General features: G+C 50.6%; 1 protein-coding gene across 1 annotated transcript in view; it reads right to left on the bottom strand.

Moving 5' to 3' along the window:
• FOXN3 (forkhead box N3) overlaps window positions 1-22,247 on the bottom strand; it is a 282,909-nt gene that overhangs the window by 209,957 nt on the left and 50,705 nt on the right. The window contains exon 2 of the mRNA XM_008053223.1: window positions 18,362-18,918. Coding sequence (XP_008051414.1) covers window positions 18,362-18,904 — 543 coding nt within the window. The 5' untranslated portion in view covers window positions 18,905-18,918. The remainder of the gene's footprint in view (window positions 1-18,361; window positions 18,919-22,247) is intronic.

Genomic DNA, 22,247 nt, shown 5'->3' with positions numbered 1-22,247 from the left:
CCTCTCTGCCTCTCTCTCTCTCTCTCTTTCTCTCTCTCCCCCCCCCACATCCCCTTTCTCTCTCCTTCCTCCCTCCGCTTCTCTCTCCCCACAGCCCTCTCCCTTTCTCTCATTCTCTCTCCCCCCCCCTCCTTCTTCCTCTTTCCACACCACTCTCCCTTTCTCACTCTTGTTTCTCTTTCCCTTTGTTTCTTTTCCCCCTTCATATATATACACACAAACATAAATATTATATATTATATATATGTATATTTTTAAGTAAGGAAAACTGTTACTTTAAGAAAACGGTAAAGCCGTGAAACCCACTAATATATTTTTCAATCAGCAGCCCGTGTTCAGGGATTTGCTCTAAGCTGCTTTTTTTAAGCGGAAATCCCACACCCGGAGCAGGCGATTTGCTTTTTCTCCACACTGACAAGCGCATCACTTGGTGGATTCCTATTACTGAACGTGCCTTTATTTTTTTTGGGGGGGGGGCATGCAAAATAAAATACCGGATACTAAAGACAACAAAAACGACCCCAGGGAGCTCTAAAGAGATTGAATGTATGACCAAAATCTCCAGAAACCCTTCCAGACTCCCTCCCCCCACCCACTGACCCCATGAGAAGATGTGACCAGTATCCCCAGGATGTGACCCTCCAGGTTCATGGGGGCAGCATTCTCCCAAAGGCCAAGTTCAGGCTGACCCTTAGTCCAGTTGCTTTCAATAGTTCTTGCCCTTTTTTTTTTTTTTTTTCCCTTGAATCAAGGTCTCACTGTCACCCAGGCTGGAGTGCAGTCACACAATCATAGCTCATAGTTGCCTCGACCTGGGTTCAAGCGGTTCTCCAACCTGAGTTTCCCAAATAGCTAATCTTTTGGTATTCTGTAGAGAAGAAGTCTCACTATGTTGCCCAGGCTGGTCTTGAACTCCTGGGCTCAAGCAATCCTCCCACCTCAGCCTCCCAAAGAGCAGGATTATAGGCATGAGCACCATGCCCATCCTAGTTCTTGAACTTATTACTCAGGAAGGAAGGTCACTGAAGAGAGATGCTTAGAACCTCAGGATGGATGTGTGGAGGGTGTGTACGGCAGCAACGTCTTCAGAAAGTTCTCTCTGCAGCTGCTGAGGTTCACAGTGGACCTTCCAGAATCCAGAAGCCAAGAAGCCTTATGTGCAGAAAACCATATTCCCTTGCTTATGTCTGGTCTTCTGGGGCCAAATGCAAGGGTGACATTGCTGGGAGAGCCACCTGGAACCCAAGGGACAGGCCCGCTGCCCATCACGGCCCAGTGGGCGAGTCCTCCACCCCCAGCACAGTGTCCAGGCAGAGCAGTTTCTCAGGAAAAAAATGGGCAAATGCAAGATGCTGACCGAAGTGTCTCCGGGCACTCATGAAAACCAGGGTCACACAACACCAGTTCACCCTGGCAGAGCAGCCAGCAGGGTAGTCACTGTGCCTCCACATCAAGAATGTGTTGTGTTCACAGTTGTTCAAACTGAGGCTCATGAGTCCACATTCCAAACAAAAGGAGGCCGGGCGAGGCAGCTCATGCCTGTAATCCCAGCATTTGGGAGGCCAAGGCGAGAGGACCACCTGAGTCTGGGAATTAAAGAAAAAGAAGCCATCAAGTTAGATGGTTGGGTTTGTTCCCATCAACATTAAAAAAAAAAAGGTTTTTTTGAGTGGGGGTGTTGTTGTCACCCAGGCTGCAATGTCACGATCACAGCTCACTGCAGCCTTGATCTCTTGGGCTCAGGAGATCCTTCTGCTTCAGCCTCCCAAGTAGCTAGGACTAGAGGTGCACACCACCAAGCCCAGCTAATTTTTTTGTAGAGACAAAGTCTTTCTATGTTGCCTAGACTGGTCTTAAACTCCTGGACTCAAACAGTCCTCCTGCCTCAGCCTCCCAAGATGCTGGGATGACAGACATGAGCCACTGCACCCGGCCTGGGAACATAATTTTAAACGGGAAATAGTGATTTGGGAGGTTTTGCAGAGGTGCAGGTAAGCTGGGTCGTTCCAGATGAACACACAGCATCTAGAGAAGCAAAGAGGAAAAACAGCATTCCAGACAGAGGGAACAGCATGTGCAAGCGAAGGTCAGTATTTGAGCATGTGGCCTTTTGGAGGAACCGGGAGTCCTGGAAAATGGCTGCAGGACCGGCCCACAGAATGAGTGCAGAAGAGAGGGACAGAAAACAGGGCCTCCTGTCAAGGGTTGGGAGGGAAGAAGAGAAGTCAGCAGCACAGGTCTAAAGACAAAGAGGGGAGCCAATCAAACGCTCCAGAGGCACCCTCTGTTGGTTCCAAGTGTAACAAGTCACTGGGAATTTCTTTTTAATATGATACATTTTAACTGGCTGGATTGGAGAAGCTAATGAGCAATTGTGGTTCATTTGTTTTAGGTGTTATAAATGGGTGTTTTGGTTGCGTGCATGTCCTTGAGTTCTTGTGTGTTAGAGATACATTGTGAAGTATTTGTAGATACAACGTTATAACACCTGAAACTGACTCTAAAATAGCCCAGCAAAGGGGGTGAGGAGGCAGGAGAGGGGACACCAAGGACACCAGAGGGGTTACATGTTAACTTCCTGTGACTGTGGAAATCCGTGCTGGTTACATTACACTTTATACACTATACACACAATGATGGCTACATTGTCCATTACAGTCCATCACACTACGCCATGGAAATCTTCCATCATAAAACACAAAGACAGACAGATCTTTTTATTTTGTTGTATTTTATGTATTTAGAGTCAGGGTCTCACTCTGTTGCCCAGGCTGGAGGGCAGTGGCGTGATCATGGCTCACTGCAGCCTCGACTTCCTGGGTTCAGGCAATCCTTCTACCTCAGTCTCTCCAGGCGCGTGACACCACGCCTGACTAATTTTTTTATTTTTTATTTTTGTAGAAACAGCATCTTGCGATGTTGCCCAAGCTGGTCTCAAACTCCTGGGCTCAAGCAATCCTCTCACCTCATCCTCCCAAAGTGCTGAGATTACTGGTGTGAGCCATCGTTCCAGGCCTAAAGACAGATCTTATAAGTTCTGCTGAAGAGTTGATACTCTCTTGATCCACTAAGTCCTGCTTCTCAAATTTCAGCGTAAATAAGAGTCATTTGGGAAGTTTGCTGAAATGCAGACTCTCAAACAGCACCTCCAGAAATTCCCATTCAGGAAGTGTGAGCTAAGACCCTAAAATCTGCATCTCTAATAAACACCTTGGATTAGTCTAAAACTGGGGGTCAGAGCCACACTCTGAGACAAGCCACCCCAGGCAGCAGGAACCATGAAGTGTGTGACAAAACTTGTGTGTGTTAAATTATCCTCTGGCAGCCCTGAGGGGTGGGGGAGGACAGCAGAGGTAGGGAGAATCAGGAGGGTTCAGCACCATCTGCAGGCGACGGGGTCCCCCTGGGTTGGTGGCAGTGGTGTCAGAGGAAGGACAGCAGGAGAGACACTCAGGAGGCAGCATCAAGGGTCACTTATGTGGATCCGGTGGGGGGTGGAAGATAGACACATCAGGGAGAGCTTCAGTGTATCCCCCAAGGAGGCCTCTTCCGCCTCTGTGTCCCCCAGCACAGAAGCCTCCACATTTCCAGAAATCAGTCTACGTGGAGGAACCAGCAAAGCCATGGGTGAAATCCGCTTCTTGAACTTGTTTCCCACAGAACAAAAGGGTTCATCCACTGGGCTTACCTGGGAGGGGGAAGTCACACCTCAAACAGAAGAAGGAAAACTCCACCCCACACCAAAAAAATAGCCCCATCCAGAGGGCAGGGTCAAGAGTGGCAGGTCGCCCATTTCATTTATCTCTAAGTTGCAGAAATTATAGGATAGTCAACATATTAGTAGAAAGTGGTGGCACCAGCCAATGACAACAATGGCCAATGGGAACAAGATTCAGATAAAAATAAGAGTAAAATGCTTAAACTGAGAATTGCGCTACAGTAGATTCTTTTTGCTTGTTTGTTGGTGCACCAACCTGCCCCAATGGAGAAGCAGCCAGTGATGTGCCGCATTCAGCCCCTTGGATTTCCGAGCAGTACAAATTTCTGCTGTGGAGACCAGGGCCCCGCAAGAACCTCTAAGAAGTCTTGTGGGAAGTCTTGTGGCTTCCCTGGGCCACAGTGAGTAAGGAGGAATTGCCTTGGGTCATGCAGAAGTCATATAATACAGTTAGTGTATCGATATAAGATGTCTTTGTTTTTAATTATAAAGTTTAGAAAAATAAGAACAATATCAATCTTGTGGAAAATTTGGCCTTGTTTTTGTAAGATTAATCTACTGATGTCTGGTTCAATGGAAGTGGTTGCCATTCTCAGTGAGTTCTCAAGGTGCTCGTAGGAAATGTGTGTTCGAGTTTTGCTCTTCATATGCTTCATCAATGAAAACGGCTGCTCACCAAGTCATGTGTGACCGGAAAGCACTGTCGTGAGTGAGGTATGATGGTGTACTTCAGAAGTGGAAATTACGAGTGGACTCACGAAGAAAATAAAAACATGCTAAAAAACATGTGATGTTAAGGGACCTTGTGGGGTCGCATGACTCTCTGTCTGGGGGCACACGTGGCATGAGGGCTGCGGGTTAGACACATCTGCTCTAAGGCTTCAGAAAGAATTCCATGCCTGGCCCTGTGTATGGTCGTAGCTGAGCTCAGAAGCGGCTGGAGGCTTCCCTACACTCAGGGATAAAAGTTCCACTCCCTGTACTTAAGACCCCACACTTTCCCAGATCTATGGCCCCACCACCCTACCAGGGCTCCTCTGCTCCAGCCACCTGCAGTAAAGAAGAGCAAACAGGCCTCAGTCCGTGATCGCACATCAGCAGCTCAGCAAGCCACTGCACTTCTCTGAGCCTCAGTTTCCCCATCTGCAAAAAGAAAATCATGTCGAGGCCAGGCTCAGTGGTTCAACCTGTAATCCCAGCGCTTTGGGAAGCCGAGGTGAGTGGATTGCCTGAGCCTGTGGGTTCGAGACCCACCTGGGCAACTTGGCAAGACCTCATCTCTACAATAAATCAAAAATTAGCCGGGCGTGGTAGCGCGCGTCTGTAGTTCCAGCTACTTGGAAGGCTGAGGCAGAAGGATCGCCGGAGCCCAGCAGGTTGAGGTTGCAGTGGCTGGGAGCAGCCACTGCACTCCAGTCTGGGTGACAGATTGAGACTCCAACTCAAAAAAAAAAAAAAAAAAAGAAAATCACGTCTACTTTAGCAGGGCATTCTGACACATGTCCGTAATCCCAGCACTTCGGGAGGCCAGGATGGGAGGATTGCTTGAGGCTAGGAGTTCAAGTCCAGCCTGGGCAACAAAATGAGACCTCGTTTCTACCAAAAATAAAAAATTATTTGCAGGATGAAGTGACGCACGCCTGTAGTTCCAGCTGCTTGGGAGACCGAAGCAGGAGGATTGCTTGAGGCCAGGGGTTCAAGACCAGTCTGGGCAACACAGCAAGACTCTGTCTCTACTTAATAAAATAAAATTTTATTAAAAATTGTTTTTTTAAAAAAAGTTCTACATAATAATGTGGGCTGGACACAAAGGTCATCAGGAACTATGACCCAGGGCCTTGCTCCTAGAAGTCAGGACAGCCCAGGTTGGATAGCCGACATCACTCCTGTCTGATGGGGCTGAGGTCATAACTTCCTAGGATTCTTACAGGCAGTCTGAGGGCAGCTGGGAGGAAGAGGCAGCCACCAAAGAGAACATGGCCAGTTTCAGAACCACCAGCCCAAACCTACAGGAAAGAATAGGAAAAAGATGAAGGTATCAGGGAGGCAACAGGAAGGGAGGCTGGATAGTCCCAACATCCCCGGCATGTTAACCCCGTCAGCCATGGGAGAGAATCCACGGGACATGGAGGAATGAAGAAATACCCCACAGTTCCTTAGGATTTTCACTGCCATTAGCAGAATGTTTTCAGAAGATCCAGAGCTTTCTGGAATGTTCACTGAAGGGATGTCTCCAGCCCCCAGCCAAGCATCTAATTTTTTTTTCTTTTTTTGAGCCGGGGTCTCACTGTGTCACCCAGGCTGGATTGCAGTGGCACGATCACGGCTCACCACAACCTCGACCTCCTGGACTCAGGTGATCCTCTTGCCTCAGCCTCCCAAGTAGCTGGGACTACAGGCATGTACCACCACGTCTGGTTAACTCTTTTCTATTTTTTGTCGAGATAGGATCTCACTATGTTGCTGTTCTTGAACTCCTGGGCTCAAGTGATCCTCCCTCCTCAGTCTCCCAAAGTACTGGAATTTTAGGCATGAGACACTGCACCTGGGCCCTGAGCGGCTATCTTGATCCGAGGGATCTGCCCCTGTTTCCACCAGGGCTGGATGCCTGATCCAGGAAGAGAAAGAATTTAAGGGTCTGCAACAATGACAAAAACCATCCCAGAGCTGATGGGATAGTGCCAGGTCCTACGACTATGCCACCCCAGTGGCCAACGGCAACACTCCAGCAGGGCAAGTCGATGCAAGGAGGCAAAACCCATACCACAAAGATGGAGCCAGGACCTCACAGACAGAGCCAGGATGGCATAGATGGAGCTGGGGCCGCACAGGCGGAGCCAGGACTGCAAAGGCAGAGCTGGGACCGCATAGATGGAGCCTGGATGCCAAGGGGAGACCAGAACGTATGCACAGGGAATGGCGGGGACACACGGGCATGAGGCCACTGAGGGACGGCGAGCATCCCTGCACCTCTGTCCCTGCACCCTGGGACTGACATGATGTCCCAGGGACATGCGCTCCTGCACAGAAGCCAGCCTGGTAACTTTCATGTCCCTGCAGCCCAGTGGCCTGCCCACGACACCCTCCACTCAGCAAAGTGCAGTGATTCTGCCCAGAGATCCCTCGACTCTCCACTGACAGCAGCTACCCTGGTCTGATTTATCACCCCGTGAACCCTCCCTCTTGATGGGGCGGGGCCTCCACCTCTAGCCCCGTGATACCGTCTGACCCTAGTAGGCCCAGTGCCTGCGCCCCGTGCATGGGGCCCTGCCTGCCACAGCTGAGCCGGGCCGGCCTGCGGAGCTGTCCCCAAAAGCCAGGGAGCCCCACATCAGGAACTCCGTTGCCAGGGCGACTGCCGACTTTCCATACCAACTGCAAGCCCGTTGCCATGGAGACACATACACAAGAAAAATGCCTCTTCCCAGCCAGGGACCAGATGGCAAGGACGTGCAGAAGCCTGGCCTGGGGGCTCTGCCGAGGGGGACGGTCACTGGGGCGCGTTTCCCCGTCACATCAGACACGCGACAGCCTGGACACAGACAGAGTCGAGTCCTCGGCACAGTAGCAGAGGTTTGCTCTCTTCTGCCAGCAAAGCTGCAACCAGCAAGTTCGGGTGAGTCATGTCTGAAAGGATTCTACACCCCAAAATGAATTCTCTGGGCACAACACTAGTGAGTTCCTCTAGGAACTGAAATAGGCCAGTACAGTTGCTCATGCCTGCAATCCCAGCACTTTGGGAGGCCAAGGCAGGAGGATCACTTGAGACCAGGAGTTCAAGACCAGCCTGGGCAACATGGAGAAACATTGTCGCTACAATAAATCAAAAAATTAGCCAGGTGTGGTGGCACGTGCCTGTAGTCTCAGCTACTTGGGAGACCGAGGTAGGAGGATCTCCTGCCTGGGAGGTTGAGGCTGTGTTCATCCATGATTGTGCCACTGGAGTATATAATGGACTGAGACTCCAACTCAAAATATATATTTATGACAGAAGCCACTTTCTTCACAAGTGCAGGGTACAGTTTTTACTTTGTAAGCTATGTACTGGGCAAATCCTCTGAGCCAAGGCTCAAATGCCAGGTTTTCATTTCCATGACAGCATCTAAAGAGCTCGGAGGTACTCAGCACTCAGCTGAGATCTCGGGGAGCACTGAGCATGATTTGGTGCATGGCTATGATACCAAAAACTTTTCCCCTATATTCTAGCCATGATCAAAGTCCATGGACTCCCATGACTCGGCCTCGACTTCTAACAGCAGAACACATGCGCACACCACCAGCTGGGTGTACTCCGGCTAATGATATTAGTTCAGTAGACATCAGTCCTGTCCCTAGAGGACAGTCCCAGCCTTCCTTCTGCCCGCAGCACTGTCTGTGATCTTACACAGCAACCCCAGGTTATTCCTAAAAGAACCAGTCCACACGACACCCTCTCTCCAACCCTAAGCACCCTCCTCTTCTTGTCATACTTGGCACAGGCAACTGACGCCTTCCCTCTATTAAGCTCCTGCTGTTGAAGACATCAAGTGCAATTTAACCAGAATGTCCTGAAGTCAAACCTTGGATAACAATAATGCTTATGAGATGCTGCTTTCTTTGAGCTACCAAAGTAACTTCAAGTCTCCTGTTTCGCAAGCTCTCCCTAACCCTAATATTGACCCTAACCCTGACCCTGACTTTGACCCCAACCCCAACCCTAACATTGACCCTAACCCTAACCAAACCCTACCGCTCTCGTCTATATAAACTTCCACCACCAGTCTCTCCCTCCCATTCTCGGACTCTTCCCCAACATGCCCCTTGGATTTCTGAGCCTCCAGACCTTTGTGGCGGAGAATTCCATGCTTGTTTAGTCACAGAACCAACATTTTACTTGGGGTTGCAATTGACCCAGTCAAAGACTACATTTCCCAGTATGCCTTGCAGCTAAGCGGTTACGTGACCAGGTTCCAGCCAGCCAATGAGAAGAAAGCAGACAGTGGGATCTCGGGGAAAGCCCCTTGAAATTGCTAGGTCAGCAGGAACGCCTTGTGCCCTCCCTACACGCCCCTTAGGTTTCCTAAAATAAAGCTGTGCTATGCCACCCCGGACGGAGGGAGAGGAGACTGGGAACGGAGTATGGCAACGCCCCAAAGACAGCAGAGCACAGAGGCCCGGAGTACATGCTCGTGCCCAGCTCAAGGCTCACTTCCTGTGATGGAGAGACACTGTGAGCCTGTTGAAACAGCTGTTATTTGGGTTTCCAATCATAAATAGTCGAGTCTCCTCTGACTGTCACATTCTTAGAAGGTTCATGATCATTCCCACAACCAAAGAATGCTTTACATTAGCAAAATATTCAAGAAATACAAGGAATATTCAGGTTGGGCACAGGGGCTCATGCATGTAATCCCAGGACTTTGGGAGGTCTAGGCGGGAAGATCACTTGAGATCAGGAGTTCAAGACCAGCAAGACTTCATCTCTACAAAAAAAATTTAAAAACTGAGCTGCATGCTGTAGTGCAGGCCTGTAGCCTCAGGTACTCATGAGGCTAGGGCAGGAGCATCACTTGAGCGATTCTCCAGGAGTTAGAGGTTGCAGTGAGCTGTGATGGTGCCACCGTGCTCCCGTCTGGGCAACAGAGTGAGACCCCAACTCAAAAACAAAGAATATTCACAACCTGCCCATCACTCTTTCATCTCCAATCCAAATGTCCCTCTCTGGGGAAGGGAAGCTTCCCTGACTCCAAATGGTGCAATCAGTTCCTCACTGGTCACTTCCCAGACTCAAAGCGGCTCGGTTGCTTTTTTTATGGTGCATCCTATTTCCTGTTTCCCTGGATGTCAACTACTGAAGGGCAAGAACCAAATCCCACTTTTTGTTTTAACTTTTGAGCATACCAACTCAGGAGGGGGGCCCCAGGGGCCCCGAATGACTGGAGACAGGATGCTGACAGCCTACATATGGGAAGGCCTCCACAGGGACAATGCAGACTCCTCTGGTCTGAGAGCATCAGGCCAGCATGGGAGCCAGTGTGGCTGAGGGACAGTGCCATGGCTCATCAGACAGATGCACTGAGAGAGGTGGCAAGTGAGCTCAAAGTGGCAAGGGTGGTAAGGAAAAGAAAACCCCGTGAAGCCAAAACCTTCAACCAAAGCCTCGCCCAATAAACAGTGTGAGTCCAAACGCACAACTTTTGTTTGTTTTTTGAGTTGAGGTCTCACTCTGTTGCCCAGGCTGCAGTGCACGAGCACAATCATGGCTAACCAACTACAGCCTCCAACTCCTGGGCTCAGACGAACCTCCCACTCCAGCCTCCCGAGTAGCTGGGACTACAGATGTATGCTACCACGTCTGCCTAATTTTTTTTTATATTTTGTAGAGATGAGGTCTCGCTATGTTATCCAGGCTGGTACATTAGCTTTTAAAGATATATGCATTCACCTTCTGTTTCAAAAAAAAAAGTCCAATAGAAAGGCAGTGAAATTTTCTATGACTCTGAAACCTCCTACCATCTTGCCAAAGCTTAAGGGCATCAAGCGACCCAGGGCTCCATGAAAAAGTATAAATTAACCCAAACAACCCATTACTTTGGTGAAAAAAATTGAAATCCACAAGCGTCAAATAGGTGGCCAATGTGCCCACTTCTGGTATTATCTGCTCAGAGAATTATCCCGCCGCTAAAGCGACTGCCAGTGAAGACCCCAAAGCCTCTTTGGCCCACGGGGGAGGCTCTGAAGTGATTTCCTGCTGGTCGTGATCCAGGCAGGGTATCTGCAAGGAAATCAGGTAGACCCACGCAGAGCCACAGCGCCCAACCCAAAGAGAATGCAGGACCAGACTACACCATCCTCCAACGAACACCAGCCTCCACGTTGTCAACAGTGAGCACGTATACCCTGGATAGACATACGGCTGAGGCCCTGGGTGGAGGAAACCCAAGCCTCCCAGAGGCAGTGTGGACCCCCTTGAGGTGACCTGCACCTTCCCAGGATGTCACTCTGGGGACTGGAAAAGCAGGGTGTCTATGAGGTCCAGAAAAGCAGTGACGTGAGAGACAGAAAGCAGATGAGATGGGACAGGGCACCAGGGGACGGAATCTACAGGAGAAGGTGTACAAGTGAGGAGACCACGGAAGGAGCACTGCACCATGAGTGTCTCCTAGGCAGGGGCCACAAGGCGTTCACTTCTGTATCCTCTCAGCACTTAGTAGAGTAGGTACCTTAAAAAGTATATTGAAGTCGGGCACAGTGGCTCATGTCTTTAATCCTAGCACTTCCGGAGGCAGAGGTGAGAGGATTTCCTGAACCCAGGGGTTCGAGACCAGCCCACATAACATGGCGAGACCTTGTCTCGACAATAAATTTTTTTAAAAAATTAGCTGGGTGGCACATGCCTGTAGTTCCAGTTGCTTGGAAGACTGAGGTGGAAGGACTGCCTGAGCTCAGCAGGTCAAGGCTGCAGTGAGCCAAGATGGTGCCACTGTCCTCCAGCTTGGGTGACAGAGCGGAGACCCTATCTCTTAAAAAAAAAAATGAATTGGAGGGAATCAGGAGGAAAGCCTGCTCGGCCCCTCACTATCTGTGTGACTTCCAATAAGCAACTTGACAATTCCTCATCTAGTTCAAGGAGAAAATAAACAGGGCGAATCCTACGGGGTCTGGCAAGAACGCATGCACATTGTCCGGGAAGGCAAAAGGCAGGGGCGCCCATTTCTACAGGCTGCAACTGGGGCCCTCAGTTGCACTGTGTTTCCTTATAAACCTTCTGATGACAATGTTTTTTGTTACGGTGGCAAGAGGGGAAAAAAAATACAAAAATAGAAACACCCAGACCTGAGGCATTAAAACCCAGTCTACAAAAACTATTGCACTGTACTCTCATCTACAAGTACCACGAAGGCTTACTACATGCTGATCTGTTTTGCTTTTGTTTTTGTTTTTTGAATCAGGGTCTCATTCTCTGGAGTACAGTGGCCGGATCACAGTTCACCACAGCCTCAATCACCTGGGCTCAGGCAATCCTTCTGCCTCAGCCTCCCAAGTAGTCAGGACTACAGATGCCTGCCACCACACCTGGCTAACTTTTTGAGTTATTTGTAGAGATAGGGGTCTCACTATGTTGCCCAGGCTGGACTCAAACTCCTGGCGTCTCAAGTGATCTTCCTGCCTTGGCCTCCTAAAGTGCTGGGATCACAAGCGTGAGCATGTCACCCAGTCCTAGTGAAGACCTGTATTTAGGAGGCAGAGAACTTAATCCCAGACTTGAAAACTGTACCTGAACTGAGGCAAGTCCAGATCATCAACAGGCGAAACCGTCAAGCAAAAGGCTGGCGCAGCTCTCTGCAGAGGAGGGAACCCGCCAACCCCACAGGAACCCACAGCTCCAGCTCAGTGTCCCCAGTTTGGCCCTGGGCAGGAAGGACACAAGACAGTCCAGAATGTGACCTGACCTCGGCTCTGGCTTCCACTTGGTGGGAAAAGGGAAGGGAAGGACGAGGAAGTGAAATCACAGGGAGGCACACAGAATGCTCCATGGCCCAACTGAGGGGTCTCTTGACCAAGGAAGGGCCTGAAGAAGGAATAGGGCCCAGGAAATTGGAACACACTTAACCAGCCTGGGCAACTGGGTGAGACCCCCATCTCTATAATAAATCAAAAATTAGCCAGGAATGGTGGCACGTGCCTGTAGTCCCAGCTACTTGGGAGGCTGAGGTGGAAGGATCGCCTGAGCCCAGCAGGTTGAGGCTGTGGTGGCTGTGAGCACACCATTGCACTCCAGCCTGGGTGACAGAATGAGACTCCTATTCAAAACAAAAAAAATAGGCCAGACAGTGCCTCACCCACTCCCAGGACTTTGGGAGGCTGCCGCAGGAGAATCGCTTGAGCCCAGGAGTTCAAGACCAGCCTGGGCAACATAGAGAGACCCCCATCTCTACAAAAAAATTTTTAAATATTAGCTAGACATAGTGGTGTGTACCTATAGTCCCAGCTACTCAGGAGGCTCAGAAGAAGGATCACCTGAGCCCAGGAGGTTGAGGCTGTGGTGGCCATAATTGTGCCTCTGTACTCCAGCCTGGGTAACAAAGTGAGACCCCAACTCAAGAAAAGAAAATTTTCCAGCTGAGCGCAGTAGCTCATGCTTGTAATCCCAGCACTTTGGGAAGCCAGGCAAGAGGACTGCCTGAGCCCACGGGTTTGAGACCAGCCTGGGCAACATGGCGAGACCTCGTCTCTACAATAAATCAAAAAATGAGCCAAGTGTGGTGGTGCACACCTGAAGCTCCAGCTACTTGGAAGGCCAAGGCAGAAGGATCACCTGAACCCAGGAAGTTGAGGCTGTGGTGGCCGTGAGCATGCCACTGCACTCCAGCCTGGGCGACAGAGTGAAACTTAAAAAAAAAAAAATTCCATGATTAAAAAACAAAGATAGCCCAGGCTCAATGGCTCAGCCTGTAATCCCAGCACTTTGGGAGGCCAAGGCAAGTGGATTGTCTGAGCCCGCGGGTTCAAAATCTGCCCAGGCAACTTGGTGAGACCTCACCTCTACAATAAATCAAAAATTAGCCAGGCGTGGTGGTGTGCACCTATAGTTCTGGCTACTTGAAAGGCTGAGGCAGAAGGATCGCTGGCACCCAACGGGTCGATGCTGAGATGGCCATGAGCATGCCACTGCACTCCAGTCTGGGCAATGGAGTGAGACTCCACCTCAAAAAAAAAAAAAAAAACCAAAGACAAAACCCTCTTTCGAAGTCCTCTAAGAGATGTAATGGAAGACAAACCTCAGCCCCTTTGACCCATTCATCCCGGGGATGGCTCTTGATGACATCTCAGCAGGTGGTGGGACAGAGGAGTTTCCAGCCTGGCAGTGTTGGAAACCCTGAGGGCACTTGAGAGAACCACCCATCTCTGTGGCGCGGGGAGCCAAGAAAGGGTCCCCATCCTGAAGTGCCGCAGGGGCCTCTGGTGCCAAGCAGCTATGCTCCAAGCCCCAGGGAGCCTGCATTCCCATTGCTACATCAACCTCACTGTACCCTTCACTTTCAGAAGGAAAAAATGCAAAAGGGGTAATGGCACATGCAACTTAAGCCTGGATCTCCCCTTCATCTAAGGTGTTTCTCCCGTGCATTTAGTAGTTGCGTCGAGGCCAACCTCACTGTGGGGGCCACCTCCAAATAAAATCCCCTGGGAGAAAAACAAGTTTACCCGTAGAGCCAAAGGGTCAGAACTTCCACCGGGCAAGGCACTGGGGGAACACCCTCCTTCTACCCAGCTGGCCAGAGAAGACCTCCAAGCAAAGGGGCCAGGTAGTGCCCTGGGAGGGCCTGGGCCACCTGAGCACACCTGGGTGTCAGCCGCTCAAAGTAGCTACCAGCTGGCCCCAGTGACCCAAGGAAGGAGGAGAAAGAGGAAAAGCTCACACCCCTTGCTCTGTTCTCACCAATGCTGGGAACAAACTCTCAACCACAAAATTGACTCATTTGATCAGAAACACATCAACACAGGTCAATATATATAGGAAGCCAGAACTCAGCATTTCACAAGATTAACAATCTCAGGCCAGGCTCAGTGGCTCATGCCTGTAATCCCAGCACTTTGGGAGGCCAAGGCAGGAGGATCACCTGAGCCCAGGAGTTCAAGAACATCCTGGGCAACATAGTGAGACCATGTCTCTACAATAAACCCAAAATTAGCTGGCGTGGTGGTATGTGCCTATAGTACCAACTACTCAGGAGGCTGAGGCAGAAGGATTGCCTGAGCCCAGGAAGCTGAGGCTGCAGTGAGTCATGATGGTGCCACTGCACTCCAGCCTGGGTGACAGAGTGAGAGACCCTGATTTTAAAAAAACGAAAATCTTTAAAACCATTCCCCTTCAACAGTCTGTATTTGTGATTACCTGGATTGACAATCTTCACCGGGAAAACCTGACTCCCAGAATCAAGTGGGTGGAGATACCTGACTCCCAGAATCCAGTGAGAGGGAAGATGCATGACTCCCAGAATCCAGTGGAGGGGTGTGGGGGATACCTCGCTCCCAGAATCCAGTGGGGGGCTGGAGGGGATACATGACTCCCAGAATCCAGTGGGGGCAGAAGGGGGTGGATACCTAAGAAACAGAATCCATCCGGTGAGGAGGGGAGATACCCGACTCCCAGGATCCATTCGGGGGGATACCTGACTCTCAGAACTCAGTAGGGGAGTAGGGAGGGATATAGGACTCCCAGAATCCAGTGGGGGAAGCAAGAGGTATATCTGACACCCAGAATTGAGTGGGGAAGTGGGGGGATGCATGACTCCCAGAATCCAGTGGGGGGGGAACATGACTCCTAGAATCCAGTGAGGAGGGAGGGATTAAATACCTGACTCCCAGAATTCAGCGGGGGACTGGGGGGAATACCTGACACCCAGAATCCAGTGGAAAGTGGGGGGAGGGATACATGACTCCCAGAAGCCAGCAGGGCGGCATGGGAGGATATGCAACTCCCAGAATCCACTGCAGGGGGGGATACATGACTCCCAGAATCCAGTGGAAGATGTGAGGGGATACCTGTCTCCCAGAATTCAGTGGGGGGTTGAGGGGATATATGACTCCCAGAATCCAGTAGGGGGGGATGCAGGGATACATGACTCCCAGGATCCAGTGGGGGAGGGTTTGGGGGATACATGACTCCCAGAATCCAGTGGGGGGGGGGTGCAGGGATATGTGCCTCCCAGAATTCAGTGGGGAGGGAGGGAATGAATACCTAACTCCCAGAATTCAGTGGGAAGTGTGTGGAGGGAGCTCTGCAGCTCCTCCTGGGTGCCTCAATAGCCAACATAGCGCCCACCACCCCAGGCCCCCCCCCCGACCCCAAAGCAGATGGGAGGGGTTGCCCCTCAGGCCTTGCTGCACACGAGCTGGTCCCGTCTCAACATGCACATCCACTGACTTATTCTTCTGGGCCTGGCACCCACATCCCACAGGCACACAGGCACATGGTCACATGGGGCGCACCATACCCACTGGCCGCCCTGTCTGCTGCTTCATTGGGACACACAGCCTGGGGCACCTGGACAGGTCTCTTCTCCAGGCTCTAAGATTCTCCCTCTCTCCCACAGAGGTCCATTTCTGCAGACACCTCCAGCACCGCAGACTCGGCTCTCTCCAGGGGCATCGGGTCTCCCCAGGTCCAAGAGCGACCTCAGAGTGCCCAACAGAGCCCAGCGTGGATGCGGCTGTGCAAACGCCCACACTGGGGCTGCAGGGCAGGGGACACCTGGGACAGCGGAAGCTCCACAGCCACAGGCTTCCCCGCCAGATTGAAAGGGGCACATTTTGTTGACTTTATTTTAAGTCAGGGTCTTGCTCTACTGTCCAGGCTGGAATGCAGTGGCCTGATCACAGCTCACAATAGCCTTGGCCTCCTGAACTCAGGCAATCCTCCAGCCTCAGCCTCCCAAGTAGCTGGAACTACAGATGAATGCCGCCACACCAGGATAATGTTTTTATTTTTCTGTAGAGATGAGGTTTTACTATGTTGCTCTGACTGATCTCAAATTCCTGGGCTCAAGCAATCCTCCCGCCTCAGCCTCCCAAAGTGCTGGGATTACAGGTGTAAGTCACCACACCAAGCCTGATCATGGCATTCTCGGTTACAACTACTTATAAGTGAAGACCTGTGAGCAGTCCAGAAACCATAAATATTCCCATCTGCACACTCCCCTAGGCTCCCTCTGTGTCCCTGACCAAAGTATGGCTCCTGGGAGCCACCTCTCTCCTCTCCCTAGCCCCACCTACCCCATCTGGAACATGCACTCAGGGTGAACAGCACTTGCGGACATAACAACCCAGCCCAGCAAGGAGCAGCACGGCTGCGCCACCTCCCTCTCCAGATCCTTCCATGCCAAAGACATGCAGATTCCCAGGCTCCACTTGAAACAGAAACACGTATCCGGAGAGAAAGAGGCCAGAGCCCCACACAGTCACTGACCATACTAGGGTGGTCCTGCACCCACACCTGAACTTCAAAAGTGGGGAGAAACAGACCAGCTGCCCTCGGGAACATTGTGAACACTGAGTCCAGCTGGAGACACCAGCCAGCAACAGCTCAGGGTGGGGAACCTTCCTGGCAATGTAGTCTAATGGCAGCTGCATATCTCTTCAGAACTCGAAGCCAGATCACAATTTTTTTTTTTTGGTCAGGGTCTCACTCTGTTTCCCAGGCTGCAGTGCAGTGGCATAATCACGGTTCAACGCAGCCTCAACCTCCTGGGCTCAGGCGATCCTCAGTCTCCCGAGTAGCTGGGACTACAGGCGTGTGCCACCACGCCTGGCTGTTTGATTTTCTGTAGAGACAAGCTCTTGCTAGGTTGCCCAGGCTGGTCTCGGCTCAAGCAATCCTCCCACCTCGGCCTCCAAAAGTGCCAGGATTACAGCTATGAGCCACCATGCCCAGCAGATCACAATTTTGTCTCCCACTTCTAACAGTGGAACGTGTTTCTCTAGTACCTACTATATTCCTTAAAAGAACAGTCATGCAAATTATTAAAACTGTCTTCTCTTAGCTGACCATGAAGTACAAATGAAGGCGTTAAAGTCAACACTCAAGTTGCCAGACACTTCAATATGACAGTCACCTGGGCAACTCCCATCTGTCTGGTCTTAGAGTATGTAAGTAAACTCAAGGCAAAGCACCATGGCTCACACCTGTAACCCCAGCACTTTGGGAGGCCAAGGTGGGAGGATCACTTGATGCCAGGAGTTCAAGACAATCCTGGGCAACGTAGCCAGACCCTGTCTCTACAAAAACCATAAAAATAAATTTAAAATAAATACATGAGTATGCTACATCTCTTCCCAATGTCCATTACTGTCATTTATTCCAGAACACTGAAGAAGTTACCTTTTTTCACATTCAGATTCAGAAAGAAAAGAAATGACATCTTTCTCTAGCCCCTGGTGGCGCTTTTCCCAAATATACATGTACACGACTCACGGACTACGACCTTTGCTCAAACTCTAAAACCACAATGATCCACCCACGCTGAGGCATGATAACGACAGCCAATCAGGTCTGCAAACCACAGTTTTGTGATGATGAAAACGCTCTCAGTGGAAAACCCTCAGATAGTACAAACACTAAAAATAGTGCATAAGGAACAGGCTTAGGAAAAAGAAGTTCTTACAATCATCAAAATGAGTTAAAGAAAATAAAACCCAGCCATGAGTGGCAGCTCACGCCTGTAATCCCAGCACTTTGGGAGGCCAAGGAGGGAGGACTGCTTGAGCCCAGGAGTTCAAGACCAGCCTGGGCAACTTAACAAGACCTCATCTCTACAAAAATATTTAAAAGTTAGCCCGAGTACGGTGGCACCTGTAGCCCCAGCTACTTGGGAGGCTGAGATGGGAGGATCGCCTGGGCCCAGGAGCTTGAGGCTGCAGTGAGTGTGATGGTGCCACTGTATTCTCGTCTGGGTAGCAGAATGAGACCCCCACCTCAAAAAATAATAATAATAGTGTGCAACAATAGACTATGGGAAGGGAAGTCCTTTACAATCGTCGACATGAATTAAAGAAAATAAAACCCACTGGAACTGCTGCCTCAGCACAGAGAACACGCGCGTTGATTGTTCAGTGGAGAAAAGTGAAGGATCAAAACGCCGAGGACGCGGCTCCCGGGCTTACCTGGCTCCGCTCCTTGTCCACCTTCTTGAAGCACTTGTTCAAGGACAGGTTGTGCCGCACGGAGTTCTTCCAGCCCGTGGGCGCGCTGGCGAAGTACGGGAAGTGCTCCAGGATCCAGTTGTAGATGTCCTTGACCGGCAGCCGTTTGCTGGGCGAGTCCTCGATGGCCATGAAAATGAGGCAGCTGAAGGAGTAAGGGGGCTTGCAGTTGGGGTTCTGCCGGGCGTCGTAGGGCGCGTCGGCGTGGGCGGGGGACGGGGGCGTGTCGTCGTCCAGGTCCTGCACCGGGCTCACACTCCTGAGGACCGGCTCCCCGAAGCTCTTGAGCAGGTTCTTGCTCTCGTGCAGCCAGTTCAGGTTGGTGAGCTCCTCATCTTCCATGGCCGCCGCCTCTAGTCGGAGGTCGGGCAGGGGGAAGTCGAGGTCATCGTCCTCCTGCAGGGCCTTGGAGCGCCCGCGGCCCCGGAGACACGGCCTCAGGCCGCTGGAGACGCTAATTCCTGAGCTTTCCGGTTTCTTACTGGGAGGCATGCCGGGACCCATCTACGTGAAGGCTCCTAGGAGAGGCCACACAGAAGCAGGGAGCCGGTGAGACCCGCGGCACAAAGGCAGCGTCCCCCAGCCTCCTGCCTCCCCACTGCCTCCACAGCCCGGCTGCCGGACAGAGGCACCACCTCCCAGCTCCTGCACCGAGCCACACAGACCCCCATCCCACCACACCGAGATGGGCTAATAAGAATAAAAACCAGTCCAGGCAAGGTGTGACGGCTCACACCTGTCATGCCAACACTTTGGGATGCCCAGGCAGGGGGATTGCTTTAGGCCAGGAGATCGAGACCAGTCTGGGCAATATAGAAAGACTCCTGTCTCTAAAAAAAAATAAGTTAAATAAAAAATAAAATAAAAATAAAAACCAGTCCAGGCCAGTCACAGGGGCTCACATCTTTAATCCCAACACTTTGGGAGGCCGAAGCAGGAGGATCACTTGAGGTCAGGAGTTTGAGACCAGCCTGGGCAACATAGCAAGAGCCCTATCTCGACAAAATATAAATTTTTTAAAAACGGAGTCCAGGCCAAGTACAGTGGCTCACCACTGTAGTAATCCCAACACTTGTGGGAGGCTGAGGCAGGAGGATTGCTTGAGGTCAGGAATTCGAGAACAACCTGGGCAACATAGCAAGATCCACGTCTCTACGGAAAAAAAAAACCAAAACAGTCCAGGCAGGACACAGTAGTTCATGCCTGTAATCCCAACACTTTGGGAAGATGAATCAAGAGGATCACTTGAGACCAGGAGTTCAAGAACAGTCTGGGCAACCTAGCAAGAACCCCATCTCTACAAAAATAAAAAATAAAAATCAATCCTCTATTCATATGGCAAGGTGACCTGATGCTGCTTAAATAAACCACAACTGAAAATACTCCCAGCACCTTTAATGTACAAATACTCCATTAAAAGACATTTTACCATGACTCCCGCCTAGACCTGTGGAGACTCTCACTGTGACCCTGGGAAAATTCCTTTTTTCTCAGTGCCTTCATTGTTCTGTCATACATAAACACATGCGCATGTAAAAGTTTTTCAAACTTCGTGATCAACACCACAAAATAAAGACGTGCAGAACCCTTGTCACTGCAGGTTACTGGTCTCATGTTCATCCTTCTCAAAGAGAAAGACCTATCAGTGTCAGGCCTATAGTTTCCACAAAGTTCAGCTGTTTCCACAGGAGATACCACCATGGCCTCCGAATTAAACGGTGGCCACAGTGAACTCCAATTGGGTTGCTTTCATTGATTTTTGTATCCCCACAAAAACTGTCAACTTAATTCTATTTTCCAATGACAAAGAATTTCATGGACTCAGGCTGGAGGAAGGATACATTGAGCTACTGTGATGCTGTACCCAGACGGCAAGTAGGTGACTTGGGGCACCACCAATACATGGGACTTCGGGAACATGAGACAAGCCATTAGCCGAGCTTACGACTGGTGGGCAAAGTCCTGAGCCCACAGCCAGCTGCAAGACCAGAGACAAAGTCAACAGAAACTGCCCTAGAATTCTGTCTCTCCCAAGTCCCCACCCTCCTGTGGTTATCAATGACCTAGAACAGAAAGTAAACAGAGAAGAAAGTAATATCTGATGAGAAGAAGGAAAAAAGAAAAAACGAGGAGGTGACCGGTCACAAACACAAGCAGGCGTGAGCTAGACAGGGCTGTGGAGACGAGGAGGAAGGTCTCCCGGCACTGCAACCACATGCTGGGCTCCACAGGGCCTGGTGTGATTCCCCTCCCTGTGAGAAGACCAGGCCATGTACCCAAAAGATGAATGCACATGTCAAAAGCAAAGACACTATTCCCCAAGTCTCTAAGTGCCCACTAACCTGCATTTCACACAACAGCAGCTACAGTGGGGAGTTCTGGGGTGGGATATTCCAGCGACCACCACTTGGGGCCAACAGCCAGCCCAGGGTGCCAGTGCACAGACCTCTTCCAGAGGATGGAGCAGCAGGACCTGCTGGACATGAGGCCCGAAGGGAGCCTCCCAGGGCCCCTGCAATTCCCAACTCCATGGGGAAGAAACTTCACGGGGCCTCAAGGTGCAACTCAGCCAGGACAGGACAGAGGCCTCAAATTCACCCACGGCTGATATTTCTCTCTGTTCGATAAGAAGGCTGCTTGGAACACATTTTAAAGAAAAAAAGCCTATGTTTTAGATTGTGGCGTATGCCAAGTCAGGCCTAATAGTACTCTTGATTTAATAGACCTAATAGAAATACAGGATCTCACGATGTTGCCCAGGCTGGTCTCGAACTCCTGGGTTCAAACAACCCTCTTGCTTTGGCCTCCCAAAGTGCTGGGATGACAGGAGTGAGCTACTGTGCCCGGCCTTACTCTTAAGTTCTGTATGAACACACCAACGTGAGGCTTGTCTCTCTTTTACTAAAGTTTTCTCCGATCCCATCAGGAAATGTTCTGATCACCAGCAGATCCACACAGCAACTACAAAACAGAACAACCCAGCCTCCAAAGCCAACTTGAGCTCCAAATGAAAGTTTTATGTCTCCTGAGCTTCCAAACAGGAAAATTATATCATGGCTGACAGTAAAGTAATTTAATTGCACTGTTGCCATGACAACATGCTGCTCTCTTTCTTTTTAATTTGCTTATTTGTCAGTAGCTTCCCAAAGGAACTCACACGCCATTCTCCATGTTTTCTTTTGTTTTAAACAAACACTGCCAGCAATATGGTTTTATCAGAAAGATGGCATTGCCGGTAAGGGGGGTATTGGGGGGACCAGCACCCTGGATCACTGGGTGGTCTGTGCTGGGTCCTCCCTGGCCTCCAAGTGTCCTCTGCTCCCCAGTAAATCCCGCATTCGATGGCCACCGCAGGGCCGCTGATCACTACAGTTCCATTTCAAAACACAGTTCCCAGAAACCACAGCTGAGGAGTTTTCCATGATCATACTCTAACTGCAGAATTCGCCAAGTCTTTTTTCCCTCCTGATTTGGGGGGGGAGGGAGAATCTGGATCATGTGAGCCTGCAGTTCAGCAAATATTTTTAATCTGCTGCCAACGAGGGTGCCCCACCAGACACGCAAATAGTTTTTCACTGGTGACCTCGCCACAACTTTCCGGCTTGTTATTGCTCACGATGCGCGCGCGCGCACACACACACACACACACACACACACACACACACACACACACCTTTGTTTTTTTACGACTTGCTGTGTCTTGTTATCTGTTTTGTTTTTCTTTTTTAAGGGGAAAGTGCAGCAGGAAAGAAAGCCCGCGTCTCGCCCAGTGTCACCGGCAGGTCTCCAAAGAACTGACAAAGACACCGACTCCGGACAGATGTTCGCAGTGAACTTGGGAAAGTTG

The sequence above is a fragment of the Carlito syrichta genome, unplaced genomic scaffold (assembly GCF_000164805.1).
Source record: "Carlito syrichta isolate Samal-C Ts95f unplaced genomic scaffold, Tarsius_syrichta-2.0.1 Scaffold287969, whole genome shotgun sequence".
NCBI lineage: Eukaryota > Metazoa > Chordata > Mammalia > Primates > Tarsiidae > Carlito > Carlito syrichta.
Note: the sequence above shows the minus strand (reverse complement) of the source record. Positions and strands in the feature narration are given on the sequence as shown.